The 15,549-nt window shown below is 49.7% G+C and overlaps 6 protein-coding genes across 6 annotated transcripts; 3 read left to right on the plus strand and 3 right to left on the minus strand.

Moving 5' to 3' along the window:
* Positions 1-2,803: 2,803 nt before the first annotated feature.
* Positions 2,804-3,343, plus strand: Z518_08959 (uncharacterized protein; the record flags this gene model as incomplete). The annotated part of the gene is made up of 1 exon (XM_013412916.1): positions 2,804-3,343. One exon carries the CDS (start codon positions 2,804-2,806, stop codon positions 3,341-3,343), a length of 540 nt encoding a protein of 179 aa, XP_013268370.1.
* A 165-nt stretch (positions 3,344-3,508) lies between these two features.
* Positions 3,509-5,406, minus strand: Z518_08960 (uncharacterized protein; the record flags this gene model as incomplete). Its single annotated transcript, XM_013412917.1, has 2 exons — positions 3,509-4,949; positions 4,997-5,406. 2 exons carry the CDS (start codon positions 5,404-5,406, stop codon positions 3,509-3,511), a joined length of 1,851 nt encoding a protein of 616 aa, XP_013268371.1.
* Positions 5,407-6,004: 598 nt separating this feature from the next.
* On the plus strand, positions 6,005-7,698 carry Z518_08961 (uncharacterized protein; the record flags this gene model as incomplete). The annotated part of the gene is made up of 2 exons (XM_013412918.1): positions 6,005-7,038; positions 7,089-7,698. The coding sequence occupies 2 exons, from the start codon at positions 6,005-6,007 to the stop codon at positions 7,696-7,698; spliced, it is 1,644 nt and encodes a 547-aa protein (XP_013268372.1).
* A 932-nt stretch (positions 7,699-8,630) lies between these two features.
* Z518_08962 (uncharacterized protein) lies at positions 8,631-9,820 on the plus strand (the record flags this gene model as incomplete). Its single annotated transcript, XM_013412919.1, has 2 exons — positions 8,631-8,754; positions 8,820-9,820. 2 exons carry the CDS (start codon positions 8,631-8,633, stop codon positions 9,818-9,820), a joined length of 1,125 nt encoding a protein of 374 aa, XP_013268373.1.
* Positions 9,821-10,288: 468 nt separating this feature from the next.
* Positions 10,289-11,011, minus strand: Z518_08963 (uncharacterized protein; the record flags this gene model as incomplete). Its single annotated transcript, XM_013412920.1, has 2 exons — positions 10,289-10,506; positions 10,600-11,011. 2 exons carry the CDS (start codon positions 11,009-11,011, stop codon positions 10,289-10,291), a joined length of 630 nt encoding a protein of 209 aa, XP_013268374.1.
* Positions 11,012-11,476: 465 nt separating this feature from the next.
* Z518_08964 (uncharacterized protein) lies at positions 11,477-12,148 on the minus strand (the record flags this gene model as incomplete). Its single annotated transcript, XM_013412921.1, has 1 exon — positions 11,477-12,148. One exon carries the CDS (start codon positions 12,146-12,148, stop codon positions 11,477-11,479), a length of 672 nt encoding a protein of 223 aa, XP_013268375.1.
* Positions 12,149-15,549: the final 3,401 nt, after the last annotated feature.

The raw sequence follows: 15,549 nt of genomic DNA on the forward strand, positions 1-15,549 counted from the left end.
AAGCCTATGGGCGCTGGTTTGTTACCTTAGTCAGCACGAGGTATCGACCGTGCAGAGGATACCATCGTTAACCATCATTTCTGCATTCTATATAGGCAGACTTAGGTGTTGTGACATCACGTATCTTCGAACTGCGCAGATAACCGGAAAAATAAAAATCCGGACCAATCAAAAGCGGTGTACAGAATAACAAAATGTGGTGTACAGAATAACATTACCCGGCGCCCTCCCCGGCATAGTTACGTGATAACGCCGAGCCATATGGTTACGTGATTGGCCGGCTCGTCGCTCTTTCCCTAACCAGGCGATTCTAAAATAATGCCAAAAACTGCTTCAAAATTGACACCAAATCCTGTCGTTACCACCATTGCCGGGATCTTTCGGCGTTATGAGTTCCCAACAACATCTGTTCTCTTTGGATTTACATTTTAATGTATCGTCTTCTCCGGGTATGTTCTGTCCCGTCAAGATTCCCAGCATGACAGTATTCATCAGGTAGCCCATTGACTGATTGAAACTGAGCCAAGTGGCGTTTACATCCAGACCCAAATTTCTATGAGGATATCCGGCCATGGTATCGCTCTTCCGCTCTTCAGGAGAGTCTTCCTCATATGATCTCTATTGACTATCTTCCTTGGCCACAATTACGAGACTATATGATCTTGAATCATCTTGAAATTCTCGGTAGTCCCCATTCGGCTTTATGTATATCAAGGCTCCTCGTTTCGCTTGGCCTAACGCGAAGCAACTTATCCTCATATCCGAGAATGGCGGCGTTGTTTTAAATCCCGAGTTTGAGAGTTTTGTTGTCTCCCTCGAAAATTGGAAATTAAGCCAGGAGTGGGCGAACGATTATCCGGAGCTAGTTCATCTTGTCAATGTAGAGAATGCGATAGAGAGTGTAGGAGGCATACAAGTATTATGATTTACTACACTATAGGTAAAGGAGGATCCCTGGCTGGTTTCTTGAGATCTAGAACCGATGGCTATCATCCGCTTTGCCATGGACTCTTATTGAGTTCAGGGAATTCAAGGGCGTCAAAAGGCTAAAAGCGGCTTAGCCACAACTTAGTACTACATTCGGTTCATTCTTGATTCTTACCAATGTCGTAGGCCACCGGATAGATCTCTGTGTCGTTGTAGCTAGCGTCAATCCAGGGAGCACGCTGATGGCGCTGGACAGGAGTCCCCAATCTACTACAGTAGGACGTTGTTGAGGCTGTTTCGCATGTAAATGCTTATCCTTGACCAGGGATGTACTGGGCACCGCATTTTCTCTGGCACTGACGGTGTTTCCGGGATCTCGAACGAATCTGCATTGCTTGTAGAAAGGTGCGGCGCCGGGTCGAATGTTGGTCTTCCCGTAGCAATGTCTTCGGCTCTTGCAGGGTTTGCGGAATGTGCCACTCGGCAGACTTTGTCGGCTGCGTCGCCGTGCTCGTCAAGAAGGAGTGCCAGACGCTCTGTTGTCACTCCCGTAACATCACAGTCGCTCTCTGAATCACTCTCTGTCTCGACAACTATCTCGGCAGCGTTCGAAGCCCTAGATCTGGTATTCTGCCTATTACAGCTGTGGTGAGAGAAAGCCGCCCAGCTTCAATTGCGCAAAACCTAAACCTGGTGTGATGGCCGGATGGCAAGGCATAATTTGAGCTTGGCGATAAATTCACATCTAATGCTACCAGGAATTGCTGGGTCGTCCTCGGAGTTCGTGCAGTGCATCTGTCGCCGTGGCGGGTCAATAGTTGCGCGTTTCAGCCATCCCACGGTCTCGTCCGTGTGCAGACCATTGGGTTGTACTGAAGATCAGGTGTCCTCTCGACCCACGGTAGAGCCATACAGCGTGTCGAAACTGCGGAGTTGAGACCATTGTCGAGGGCTGAGGGCAGATCGGGAGTTGGAAATGTCCCGTGGGCCAAAACTAGCCATATGGGACGTACGTATGATAGCCATGAGCACAGAGGCTAGGTCATCAAGGAGTTCCCGGCGCGAAAGATCGGAGGGTAGCGAGCAGAAGCGGTGGAAGGCTTGTCGACAGCAGGAATGCGCAAGAAGGGGCTGGCCAGGTTTGCGTAAGTTTGAGTCATTCTCTCCCAACGAGTGATGACCACATGCGTGCCTACTGTGTTAGACAGTCAGGCAAAGCTAGGAGTGGAAGGGCTCGGGCGCTGGGATATCTTGAGAGGTGTGAACTCCGGTGAAAGCAGCGAGGAGGTATTCTCCTCTATTTATCCCACGGCCTAGAGTGAGAGTGCGCGGCAGCGAAGATAGCGGCTCCTTACCACACAAAGCAGGCCAGACGATGCCAGCCTAAAAGTGTGCGTCCACTGCCGCTGCTTTTGAAACGGCTCGTAGTTCTGAAGCCTGCGCCAGCATAGGCACCACGATGGCGGATCAAGGACGCCAATCACGGCCGTCGGTAAGCGGACCCACCAAGGTGAGCAGGCCAAAGTCACCCAAGCTTTCGGCCCCCACGACAGTGAGTCACAGGTTAGTGAGCAGGGGGTGAGCACAGGGCGGCGTCACCCAGGGCCCAAAGCGGGGTGAGTTGTGGGGTGCCCAGACTTTATCCGCTTGCGACTTTGGATCACCCTCATCAAACGCCACCGGCTTTCTTGCTCTCGCAATTCGAGACTATCATTCAGATTGAAATCTCGGACGTGGCCCAAAGATGCGTCGCACAATCCTCTTCTCTCTCTTCTTTTCTTCGGTCTCTCTGACCACCGCTCTACCTTCCCTTGATATCTTCCGCGACAATCCATTTTCTCTCGACATCGTCCACACAAACCAAGACCAAAACCCCATGAATCCAGGACCGGTCCAGGGCAGAAACCCAGAAGAATCCGACCATTTCCGCGGCGGCATGGGCGATGGTGTGGATGATAACACCCTTTCAATCTCCGACATCCTCCCACAAACCCGCAAGATCAACATCTTTGCATCTTTAACCCGTGACATTTCGACTGTGACGGACCGTTTGGAATCTACCAAGCCAGAAGATAATACCACTTTACTGTCGCCACTGAACAGCGCCATGCAAGCGCTTCCCCGCAAACCCTGGGAGGATAGACCGGGCGATGATACAGGAGTTAGTGCGGAAAGAGATGAGGACAAGGCGGCGCGAAACCTGCAGCGGTTTGTAGAAGAGCACGTGGTGCCAACCAGCCCGTGGAGAGAAGGCAAAACCGAAAAAATCAAGACACTAGGTGGGCAAGAACTGTGGTGGGAGGAGATTGATGGGGAGAAAATCATCAAGCCAGGAGATCTGATCGTTGACGGTGTGGTTGGCCGGGTAGGTAATGGAGAAATTTGGGCTGTCCGAGGGGTCGTGAACTATGTATGATCGGAGCAACATGATAGACGTGATGGGTTTATGATAGACAGTTGCGATTTTTGGAAAGCAAATGATTTTACGTAAATAGGATTTTGTATAATGGGTCTCATGAAACAGCGTTACCCCAATATAGGAGAGCAGGATCAACGGAATTGGGTAGGGGAGGAGGGATATTTACTTGATCTTCTTCTCTGGAGAGGCTGACTGCTCCATGGAAATAGGCTGATTAGCATTGACGTTGCGATCCCCAACATATTGGTCAAGTAACCCGCTTTCCAATACCAATTTCCAGAAACACCAGAGATAGCAAATTCCGAAAGCAACGGCCCCAATACAGGAGTTGACAACAACCCAAAGGTCAGGCTTATCATCAGGGGGAATGGCAAATGCCGCCAAAAGATGCCAGAATGCCATGACGAGATATGTTTGGAAATGCAATATTTTAGTCGGCGTGTACATTTCATCCGGGGCCAGAGGTCGGCCGGGAACATTATCGTGGTCAGGGTCGTAGTATGCATTGACGCTGGTTGGTGGGAGACCCAGGAGGTAGCACCACAGGAGTGAGACCACAAAGTAGGGTACTTGGAGACCATCTCTCTTTAGGAGGGGGTACATTGTCCACACGCCCAGCATATTTGCCCAGCCAATCCATGCTCTGTATTCCTTGCCGAGACCCTGCTTGCCTCCAAGCAATAGCGTCATTGGAAGTAATGGTAGGAGCACGGACTTTTCGTGGACTTGGAATGAGAAGAGGAAAAATCCCCACGCCGATGTCGCCAAAGCGTAAGGGAGGAGTGACTTTTTGGGAACAGCGCCGATGACGAGCATTGGTCCGAGGATGGAGCCGAGAGTAAATATGGCTGAAAGCCGCGGGAGATCAATTGTTCCCTGGAGTTTTCGCAATTTGTAGAATGTATTGGTGAAGCACCAAAAGTTGGCCACTTTGTCTTCAAACAGTCCACGAGCAAAAGGAAACATCCGGTGGAGGACCTGACTAATTTGCAGGGTGATCACCCCAAGTGGCGAGTGGGAATTGAGGGTGACACCACGTTCGGCAAGGAATGGTGGTGTTGGTGGCGAAGAAAGAGGTGTCCTCTGATACAGATCATAAAGTGCACCCAGCAGTAGGGGCGCGAACAAAGTGGCGAATGCCAGAATCGTGGTCATTGCGATCGATAAGAGTCGACCCATGCGGAACTTTGGAGTGAGACAAGACCCTAGAAGGTATGCAAAGATGACAGGTGAATAGTATAGGGCCATCTGCTTGAATCCCAGAGCGGCGACAAAAAACAAGCAAGACCATAAAGGCCGCCCGGCGTACATGCTCGACAAGGCGGCAACGACGAAGCCGAGCATGACGGTGTTGTACTGGAAGTGGCCGTGGTCAATGAGAATGTTGGCAGGCTGCATCAGGATAGCAACGAGGGCGATTGAAGATGAAGTGGTCCCAGTCCCCTGTGCCCGGCTGAAATGGCGAAGAAATATAATCAATGCAGGCACATAGACGAGATATTCCGACACCACGACAGTCGCTCGCATGAATACCTTGAGGTTGGGGTCTTCCATCCCACGAGATGTGTCGAGAGAAAACCAGTCCTGGCTGAAAATCGATCCCCTTTGATTCATCAGCATGATCCAAGGAGAAATCGTCAAAGCACTCACACGCTGCCGCAGAGCCAGCTATGATAAGCTGTCAACGGCGGGTAGTCAAGGCCCCAATATTGGAGGTCATGAAAGTACCAACTGGACACGGGCAGATGGATCGTAATCTCCATCCAATGTCTTTGAGCTTCAAAATCCCCATACATTGGTGGCTGCTGGTATCCGGAGTAACCCCAGAGACCAATACTCCATCTAAAGACGGCTGCAATCATCAGGACCAAGGGCAAAACAATCCATTGAGACGTCGTCCCCCGAGCGGGCCATAAAAAAGCAACCAGAGGAAATTCGGGAGTGATGGAGTTGTCATGAGCATTAACCTTGACGATGTCTGCAATGGTGTCACTTCGAATCAGTGTCAGTCCTTGTTTCCGCTTCTTGCGAGGTCTGTGAGAGTGGGAAGGAGTCGACATCGTGCCGAGAGAAGGGAGAGTCCTCCAGCAAACAGAAAAGGGCCGGGGCTTGCTTCGAGGTTTGATGGAAACGTCGAGATTTCGTTGAATTATTCCGACGCGCTAAGATAAGATAAAAAGCCAGCACTAGCGCCCAGAAATTTTCTCGCCTTTTAAATTTTTTCCCTTGCGCTTTAGGTTTTCCTCTTCCCATAATATTCTATTCTTAGTGGGCATGTTCGTCGAGGACATCATTTGAGGTCTTATCGAGGGCTCCGTGGGTCTGATAAACGAGGGTATCTGAATCCATTGTCGCAGGTCTTGCTTGTCTATTCCTGTCGACCTTTTTGTCCAGTCTGAGTTCCATCACTGTGGTATTGCGCGCTCCGCAGAAATTTCTGTTTCTGCCAGTCATTTGCTCCGGCATTTGACATTTGAGGTCGAGGGCTCTAATTCACTTTGTGGGTTGAGGGTTTTGCCACACACAAGCCGCACACAAGCTGCACGCTGAGGGTCCGAGGGACGAAGTTGCACCTGAGAGGGTTCAAGGTCTGTCACAATCTCTTCATCATCGTATATTCATCTCCTAACCAGCTGCGAGTAGTAATTTATCTACGAGATGTCTAAATCAAAGTCCAAGTCCGCCGCAAAGGTCGCCGCAAAGGCTGGCCCAAAACCCGACGTCCTGACCAAAGTCAAGGGCGCGGCCGTCACGAAGCCTGCGCAAAGCATGAAAATCAAGGGCAGGGAAATGGCCAAGAAAATCGCTACCAAGGAAGAAAAGAAGACGAAGAAGATACCTGTCCAGCTGCCAGCTCCAGAACCAAGTTCTGAGGAAGAGGATGAGGAGTCCAATGCAAGCTCTGAAAGCTCCGACGAGGAGGAGGAGCAGAGTGACGGTGAAAATGAAGCGACAATCGAGAAAGCTAACGGGATCAAACCTGCCGACGAGGACGAATCCAACGACGAGTCTGGCGAAGAGCCTGACTCCGACGAGTCTACATCAGAAGACGAGGCACCAAAATTGAACGGTTCTGCGCTCAATGGGGCTCCGGGTGTCAGAGCCGACGCTGATGACTCTGACGAGGAGGAAAGCGATGAGGAAAGTTCCAGCGAGGAGTCTGAATCCGAAGATGACGAAGATTCGGCCGATGAAGAGGTCGAAGGCACAAATGTCGCTGTTGCGGAAGAAGAAGTCGACGGGGATGACAGCTCTGAGGAGTCCGAAAGTGACGAGGAAATCAAAGCTGCTCCCAAGACAAATGGTGTCAAGCCTGCCCGCGTTGACGGTGAGGACAGTGAGGATGATGATACTGACAGTGATGAGGCAAGCAACAGCGACGAAAGTGAAGAGGAAGACGACAGCGAAGAGAGCGAAGACAGTGATGAAAGCGAAAGTGATGAAGAAGAAGATGAAGAAGCCGAAATCGAAGCCAACACACAACCTGTCAAACGCAAGGCCGAAGAGGTCGAGACCCCGGTCTCCAAGAAGACCAAGGTTGATGCTGTGAACGCTTCAAATAGCTGCAACTTGTTTGTCGGCAATCTTTCATGGGACGTCGACGAAGACTGGTTGAGACAAGAATTTCAGGAATTTGGCGAGCTCAAGGGCGTGCGTTTGATGACTGACCGTCAAAGTGGACGTTCCAAGGGGTAGGCTACAATCTATTCTGTAGGATAAAGCCCAGCTAACACCCACGCAGATTTGGTTATGTCGAATTCGTCGACGCCGCAGATGCCGCCCAAGCTCACGCCTTGAAAAAGGGCGTTGAGCTCAATGGCCGTCCCCTGAATGTCGACTTTGCCAATGCTCGTCCCAACCCGGGAGATAAACTAGAAGAACGTCGCAAGTCACATGGCGATAAGATTGGCGACCCTACCGATACATTGTTCCTCGGAAACCTCTCTTTCAATGTGACCCAGGAAGATATCTCTGATGCATTTGCCCCCTACGGGACCGTGATGGGAATTCGCATCCCTACCGATCGTGAAACTGCCGCACCCAAGGGCTTTGGATACGTGACCTTCGCATCAGTGGAAGAGGCCACTGCAGCTCTTGAAGCCATGCAGGGTGCGTACATTAGCAATCGATCAGTCCGCATTGACTACACTCAACCCCGTCAACAAAACGGTGACTCTCCAGCACGAGGAGGAGGATTCGGCGGACGTGGCGGACGCGGTGGCTTCAATGGACGCGGCCGTGGTGGTGGCAGAGGAGATTTCGGCGGACGAGGTGGTGGTCGTGGTGGTCGCGCTTTCACTACAAATCGCGGGGGATTTGGCGACTTCTCTGGAAAAAAGACAACTTTCTAAGTTGACAAACACCAGATCCATGGTACTTGATCGACTGTCGATTGTCATGATCTACTGGATATGCTGGAGTGACTCAGCGGTTTCATCTCCAGTCTCATGGTTTCCTATGTACGGAGTAAACGGAGGATCAAAGCGGGAACTCAAGGTAATGTATAAAAAAAAAAAAAAAATATTGGCTAAAATGTTTGTTTCTGCTCGAGACTCGATAGACCAAATTTCACAACGCGTCCATGAAAACGAATGGTGGTTCAATTAGGTAGCTTTTTTGGCGGTCTGAAATGCCCGTCCATTGGTGACAATGTTGAGCGGGGATGTTTCACCCAAACCGATACCGGCGGTGGTGGATTCATCCGACTCTGGCCAACCCCGGGCACCCAAGGCCCGCCCGCGTGATTCATTCTGGTCATTTTGGGTTGACATCTGATGCCGTGGCGTGTCAGTGCTCAGCAAACCAGATATCAGCTGCCACCCGAACTTAATCTCCTTTTTCCACAGCTCCGCCATTTGGGAAACCTGCACCAGTTCCCTGCTGGACACTGCCCTTTCTACATCCAAACTTGGTATGCTGGCAGTGGCTGACCCTTGGCATCGACGGTTCGGCAATTCCAGCATCCAACATCCTGTTCTTCCTTTCATTCTGACAACTTCAATCTGACATAGAGCAATAGGTATACCTCAGGGTTAGGCTTTCCCCGCCCTAAAAGAGATCCGGTATTAGCGCAATTTCTTAGGTCACGAAGTCAAAATCTCCCCCACCGGATCTCATCGTCAGCGGTGAGACGCATCACACTTTTGCCCAGCACTTGTCGACGCCTTGTCTATTGCCTCGAAGATCTCTGCAATCTTTTTGGCCACCACCATTGTTCCGGTGTTTTGCGGGCGATTGATTTTATCCGGCCCCCTTCAAACGAGGAGGGATATCTTCGCAAGCCATGCGACCAGCACAATCAGAGTTGTTCGGCTCACAGAGAAGTGAGCGAGACAATCGCCATCCCTGGACCACGGATTCACCCCTGATGCCACCAAATTCGAGTATTCGAGGGATGCGCTCTGAAGGTATTGCCATCCCAATATTCCGCCATGGTTCGCGGCGAGGACGGATATGGCTAACATTCTCACAGATTCATGGATCGAGATCTCATCTCGTCCTTCGTCTTCATCCTTATCATCCACGAGCAATGACATTATTACTACCGGACTTCAGATTCGACCCCACGATGACCGAAGATCTCGACCGCTTCAACCATCCCCTCATACCTCCACATCACAGCCACGTTCAACAAGCACTGCCGGAAGCAGTCAGGATGAATATGAAGAGAGTGAGAGTGAAAGTGATCGCGTCCTGAGTAGTTCCAACGAAGACATCTATCAAGATGGCAACGCGGATGATGATGAGACCTCAACGGCGCTGGGCGCTGGCAGCTTGGACAAGGCATTTACTCCACAACCAAATGCATTTACACATCCACCATCGTCCCAAACGGGACCTATACCAGGCTCATACTTTCCACCGGCCCCATCTTTGGCAGCATCTGGACCATCTGATGATCGGACGCTAGCACAAAGAAGTTATCCACGACATCATCAGTCACGGAATCGACCTGCCACATCATCCTATCAACCTGACCATGATGCTGCGCTTCGTGCTTCATTGACTACTTTACTCTCCTGTGCCGCTGCAGTTCGACCCAAGGGCCCCGAAACCCGGACACCAGCAACACGAACGTCAACGCAACCCACGGCATTGCGATTGGTTCCGGAATCGGAATTTGAGAAGCCCGTCCGGCGCCGAAGAACTCCATCTCCACAACAAGCAAAACGGAAGTCACGCGAGTCCAGCAAAGAACGACATGCGAAGAAGGTCCGCGCCGCCAAAGCAGCAGTGGCCAATGAAGAATTGATTAGTCCGACTTTGGCTTCATGGATGATTTCAGCTGGCGTGGTTCTTGTGTTTTCCGCCATCAGCTTCAGTGCCGGATACGCCTGGGGTCGTGAAGTAGGTAGATTGGAAGGGGAAATGGGCATCACCAGTGGCAACTGTGGACGCGAGGCTTTACGCGGCAGTGGAAGTAGCTTGAGGCGATTGCGGTGGAGTTCGGCAACGAGCAGCATCAGCGCATAATGGGTTTTCCGTGATTTGGCGCCTCTTGATTGGCATTGATGATCAATTAGGGGAGTCGGCAAACCAAGTGAACAAACATGCTATTGCATGAAATGACTGCTAATGGATGAGGGAACGATATGACTGGAAATGATACCCCGGCGGCAGATCACATTGGAGAACAGCTTCTCATAACGGGACGCAGGCTATGCATAACGCATGTGTATATCGATGGCGCGATGGTATGACTGAACATGGGACGCTTATCAAGTTTCTGGAAGATTAATGCACGGCTTCTTGTAATTGTAAACATCGGATTCATGCTTCTTGTGGATACTTTGGTGACTGAGTGCAGGAGTTGACTTGTTCGGTTAACTTTTTGATGGCAATCAAGAGGTGCTTCGAAGAACGCTGAAGTCGAATAATCATCTCAGAAGCACCTGGCATTTTGACGAGATAATATACACGGCTGATCCGTTCCAATCATCGTTACATCGATTTGAGGAAGTTGCTTTCCCGGATACTTCTCCTTCTCGCCGCCCTCGCGCTTCTTGTTATCTCCTGGCGACGTTCTAGACTGGTCACTGCGTCATCCCCCGGTCCAGTCAAGTCTTTACTTTGCTCGTGAAGCGGAACAGTAACAGGAAGAGATTCACGAATCTTTGCTTGCTTGCGCTCGTATTTGGCCCGTTGTTTCTTTGTCATTGCTGTAGATGTCGTTAGTGGAAATGATGTGCGGGAAGTTGGGTGTGAAGAAGAATCTCTACACAAGAGATAGTTTTCGCGATGAGAAAACATACCTTCAAGATCAACTTTTGAATCTCCCAGGGTAGTCCTTTTCGCATCCAACAGTGTCCACAACCAGTCAGGGTACTCATCGTCTTCTTTAGCGAGGATTCGAGGTTGTGCTTTCGTATAGCCCAACCCCTTCAACTCCACCCCACCGGGGACCGAGCTCTTCAACTTGGCCGGCTTTTTCAATTCCTTTGTCGCGTTCGATCTCGCTTTCAGTGTCGCAGTCGAGGCTGATGGCGTCTGTGTTTCGGATGACTGCGCTGGATTGGCGCTGTCTATGGAAATCGAGGAAGGCGCTTGGATTGGAGCGGCATTGGGATTTGCAGGAACCGTCGATCCATAGCGGAAACTGGAGGAACTTTTCCGAGAGGAGTGAATGCGCGAGAGAAAGATTCTACGGCAATTGGAACAGATCATGGCGGACTAGCTCGAGAATCACTGAATGTCGGACGACCAGAACGGTGTTTTCGATGGGAGCAGGGACAAACTCTGAGCTTCGTAGCCTTGGCGTGTTTGCACTTCGAAGTCGGCATTTGGCATCAGCTCCTGCTGCTCGAATTCTCCCATATGCACACCTATATGCACCCTCATTGAGGAAAATGGTGTTACACCAGTTAGATCTAACTCTGCATGCCTATATAAATCGACCTCTTTGCAGCCCTAGACGTCATTCCTAAAGAACAGATTGCGAGTTGGGTTTCTCCCCATTTCGTCCTCTTCCCGATCGACATCAAACGATCAATCTTTGAGATGCCACTCGTTTGCGACCAGTAGCTCCTGCCATTGACTCCCTATATTGAAGCATCCAATATGCTGCAAACAGAATGATGGTGGATGCGGACAATAGCAAAGGTCGGAATAATTCGATCACGGCTAAAGTTATTAGCTGAGGTCAACCACATAGTGCATAGGTCCTACCTTGTCTCCATCAATCCCATCGGTTGTGCCATCAGTGATATAATGTCTTGCGAAAAGATCATTCTGGATCCACCAGTACTTGTTCAGAGCCTTGAGGACGTCGATTTTGGTCTTGAGGTCGAGCGCTTCCACACCCATCACGATGTCTGTGACGGCGTTCTCAACCCAGCCCAGTAATAGGTTGACGTCTCGGTATTCCACATATAATGGTGGCTTGTTTTTCCGGGTCTTGAGACCCGAATCCAATGACCCAGTGTGTGCTTTTCCGACCATGTCAATATATGCCCAAAACTTGCTTTCTGGCGACCAGTCATGGTTCGAAACCAGCCTGACAAGGTATCCTTTCAAGAAGTCTTTCCGGAACTTGATATTTGCGTGGTCTCGATGCAGCTCGTGGACATCTGCGGACTGTCCTTCCGCAGATTGTGCCGGCGCAAACGGTGCTGCAGTAATGTCGTACTGGAGAAGGTGATCATAGACGGCATCGACGACATTGGTGACGATAGGGGCGAGGACAGGTTTGCAAGCCTCAATCAGGGGGCCATCCTTGGTTGGATCCCATCGAATGAAGGATTGGAGATACTTCATCCTTGCCGGGAGATCAGTCGTGATAAGGACTTCGTCGATATGCTCCATCATGCGTTGCTGTTCGCTGCCAGTGATATATTCAATGTCAATGCTCTGACCAAGATCATGCGAACCTCGAGTCGACTTATATACTGATCTGATGTTTACATGTTGCAGCAATTGACTCACTTTGTTATCTCCGCGGCAGCACAATCGTGACAATAAGAGTCGCCCAAAGGTTCCGTGGCTTGCACTACTTATCGCCCACTATCATATCAGACATGGATGATCCGGGAGATACTGTACAACCAGATCTGAGATATTTCCAAGCATGTGCTTGATCTAACTAACGGTCTATCACAATTGCAGGGGTCTGAGCCGTTGAATCGGCTTACTTTGCAATGAGCACCCTCTTTGGAGCCCACAACCAGGTGCAAAATCCAGTGGGGCCTCGAGCATCTCCGCGGGGTACTTTCCCCCCACTCTCTCCGTGCGACATACAAAAAGCTGCTGTTAGATGCCTGTCGAAGTCGCAAACTACTCAGCTTTTCTGACCCGAGCAGATCAGGCCACAATTAGAGGACGAAAATCAGGGGTGAAATCAATGGATCGGGCCACCGTTGTTTCTCTTACGGTTGCATTAGTAGCTTCATAAGCTCCACCGAAAGCCAGGGCCCGACCACTTGCGCCAAAGCGAAAACAAATCGAAATATCCACCCCACAACGAGAGAAAGGGAGAAGGCTGAGAAAATGTCTCGTTCCCGATTGAACAGTCCGGTACAACCCGATTATTTTACAAATCGCCTTCTGGTCGTGTTGCTACATCCGTGGAAGATCCTGCGGGATGCCCTCATAATGGAAAAAACTATTGCGATCACTCCACTCTGGTAAGGCGGCGAGCCGCTTGCGCTCATTTAACCGATAAATTACGTGATCCAATACGATGACTGTCGAACACGGTCAGCGTGAACAGAACACCGGGAAATCTTACCGATAATATATCCAAGCATCACCACACCCACTGTCCAGAGGGTTTAGGTAAAACGAATGACTCTCGTGTTATTGTCAATCTGATTTGCCGCGGCCGCCGGAGAATGACTCCCATTCCCACGATCACTCTGACACTGATTGACATCACATTTCAATTTGGATGCTGCTTCTTCGCGAAGACAGAGAGGAAGGCTTCCCGCAGCGAAGTAAAAGTATATGAAGACCGTATCCATCGCATCGCGTGCCAATGCTGTCTGTTCAATTGGTGAGGGATCATGATCGTGTGGACCATGTTCCTTCAACCTTACAAGCTATGGCCTATTGCGGGCCTCCCCTCCACCCCAAAGCTCATTAATTACAGTGCTGGCCTTGTCTTGCCATCGAGTCGAGTTGAAGGCGTCAAGAATGTTTTCAATCTCCACAATGTCACTCGTATAGTCATCCAGCTTGATGAGCAATGTACCGCTTTTGAAGGTCGTATTGATCAAGGCATCTAGGCACGTTGCAATGTCCGATCCGACTTCAGCTAAGCTCAGATATCCTTCGAAATAACTACTGCAGTATAGGTAAGCGTGGAGCGGATAAAGAGGACTCTCATGCAGTCATGATACGACCAATGAATCCCGACAACATAAAAAAATTGAAGACCCTTCCACGATAAGAAGGACAACCACGTGAACTGGATGGTCAAAATGAGCCATATTTGTTGGCGAACGGTACCAAATTGATCGTGTTCGATGTGACTGAAATAGAACATGAGGATAACATACTAATCCTTGTCAAGTCATGCAATGAGAAACAAGAAACTTGACTCACCACCAAGAGGACCGCACAAATGAGCCGACCAAAGTTACTTGCGGTTACTATGGTCACAGTATGGGACAACCGGTAAGTAATCCTCGATATGCCCAAGATACCCCCGCCCAGAATGATAAGAGTCAATGGACCAAGCCTCCTCCCGACGAGATGATTACATTTGAAGCGGAAACCTCCTAATGACACAAGATCGCAACAATTGAAACTGCGTCACATGAGCAGGTGGCATACCTAGAGTCGTCAGTCCTTGAAATGATTCTTCCCTGTTCAAACGAATCATGCAAGATAACAGTTAGGTATGTGCTTGACTCCCCCGAAAATGACGGAGAATCCCCCCCCGAAACGGTCAAGCATCCTGTCGTACAGATGTGATTCTCGTCTTGCAATCTCTTCGAATGTATAAGGTGACACCGTATTGAAATGCGAGAGCCAGCCACGACGCCATCAGCACTAGCGACATGGCCTTGAACTTATTGATGGTTGCATGGACATTTCCTATATCATAAATTGATGCACAGATCACAAACTGATCATGACTACGAAAGAAATTGCCTTGTGCACATGGTGAAATACGGTGCTCGTGGAAAATCTGACATCGTACATAATGGTATGAAGCCATGTAAACAGAGGAGCGTGAAGAATTCTAGATATGCTTTGAGAGCTGTGCTCTGATAATAGTCTGCAGTGATGCAAATGCATCATCTGGCACCAACGATCTCGCTTTTGATGGTGACTGTGGCAAGGTTGCCAACAAAGAACAAGTCGTAGAACAACTCGAGAGCGCTGGGTTCGCGCCGATATCGAAAATCCAGTTCGACATCGTTGTCTCAAAGATTTTGCTTTACTGTGAAACACAGCTCTTGATCTTTCCTTTGATCGGATATCAAAACTGTATCTCTCTCTGAAAATTTGATCTAAGAGGCACCGAGTCTCCATAGCGTACCTTTCTTGAAGCGTATGTGTGCTTGATGTCGAATTGATGATCTGTTGTAAGTCATTCGAACCACAGGCAGCAAGTTCTTGTTTGAGTTGATGCCAATGAGGATATCAGTGTAACTGTAGTCCGCATGGGCGAGGTATCCATGTGGTTCAACTCTAAGGCATGCAGAAAATCTTTGGACGAATGGAGTTGAGAATGGAAGCTGATCGGTAGCCAAATTTGTATGCAACAGAGTCTCATTCGTATCTCATAAGTAATCATTCCCTGGCCCCATATCAAGTGCTCCGTGGCGCCTTGCTCATACGTTGACGATAACGGAATTTCCCACATTGGGTCTGTCACCTATTTACACAATCCCTTTGCGTCTTCAGATACCAAGCTTTGGCTTTCTTCATGTTACATCGTAGGCACAAGGCACCATCGAGACGAGAAACATTAGCCTGGGTAGAGCTGCCATGACAAATCGTGTATTCTGGTTTTTTATCGCCATTGCACAGGAACATATAAGGTGGTGGTGCGTCACCACATTCAAATTCCGAATCAAGTACTTCCTCTAAGTAGTCTCGAGTTGAGTTTGGGTCCCGCGAGTCAGGCTTGCTTTGCAATTGATTTGAAAAAACAGACTGGTGTGCTGCACGATTGGATTGAGAGCGATTGACTTGTGGTGAAATGGGGTTTTGCCTCGATGTGCTTGCGCTTGACGAAGAACGGCTGCTGGGGTTGG

Source organism: Rhinocladiella mackenziei, assembly GCF_000835555.1.
Source record: "Rhinocladiella mackenziei CBS 650.93 unplaced genomic scaffold supercont1.7, whole genome shotgun sequence".
NCBI classification, from domain to species: domain Eukaryota; kingdom Fungi; phylum Ascomycota; class Eurotiomycetes; order Chaetothyriales; family Herpotrichiellaceae; genus Rhinocladiella; species Rhinocladiella mackenziei.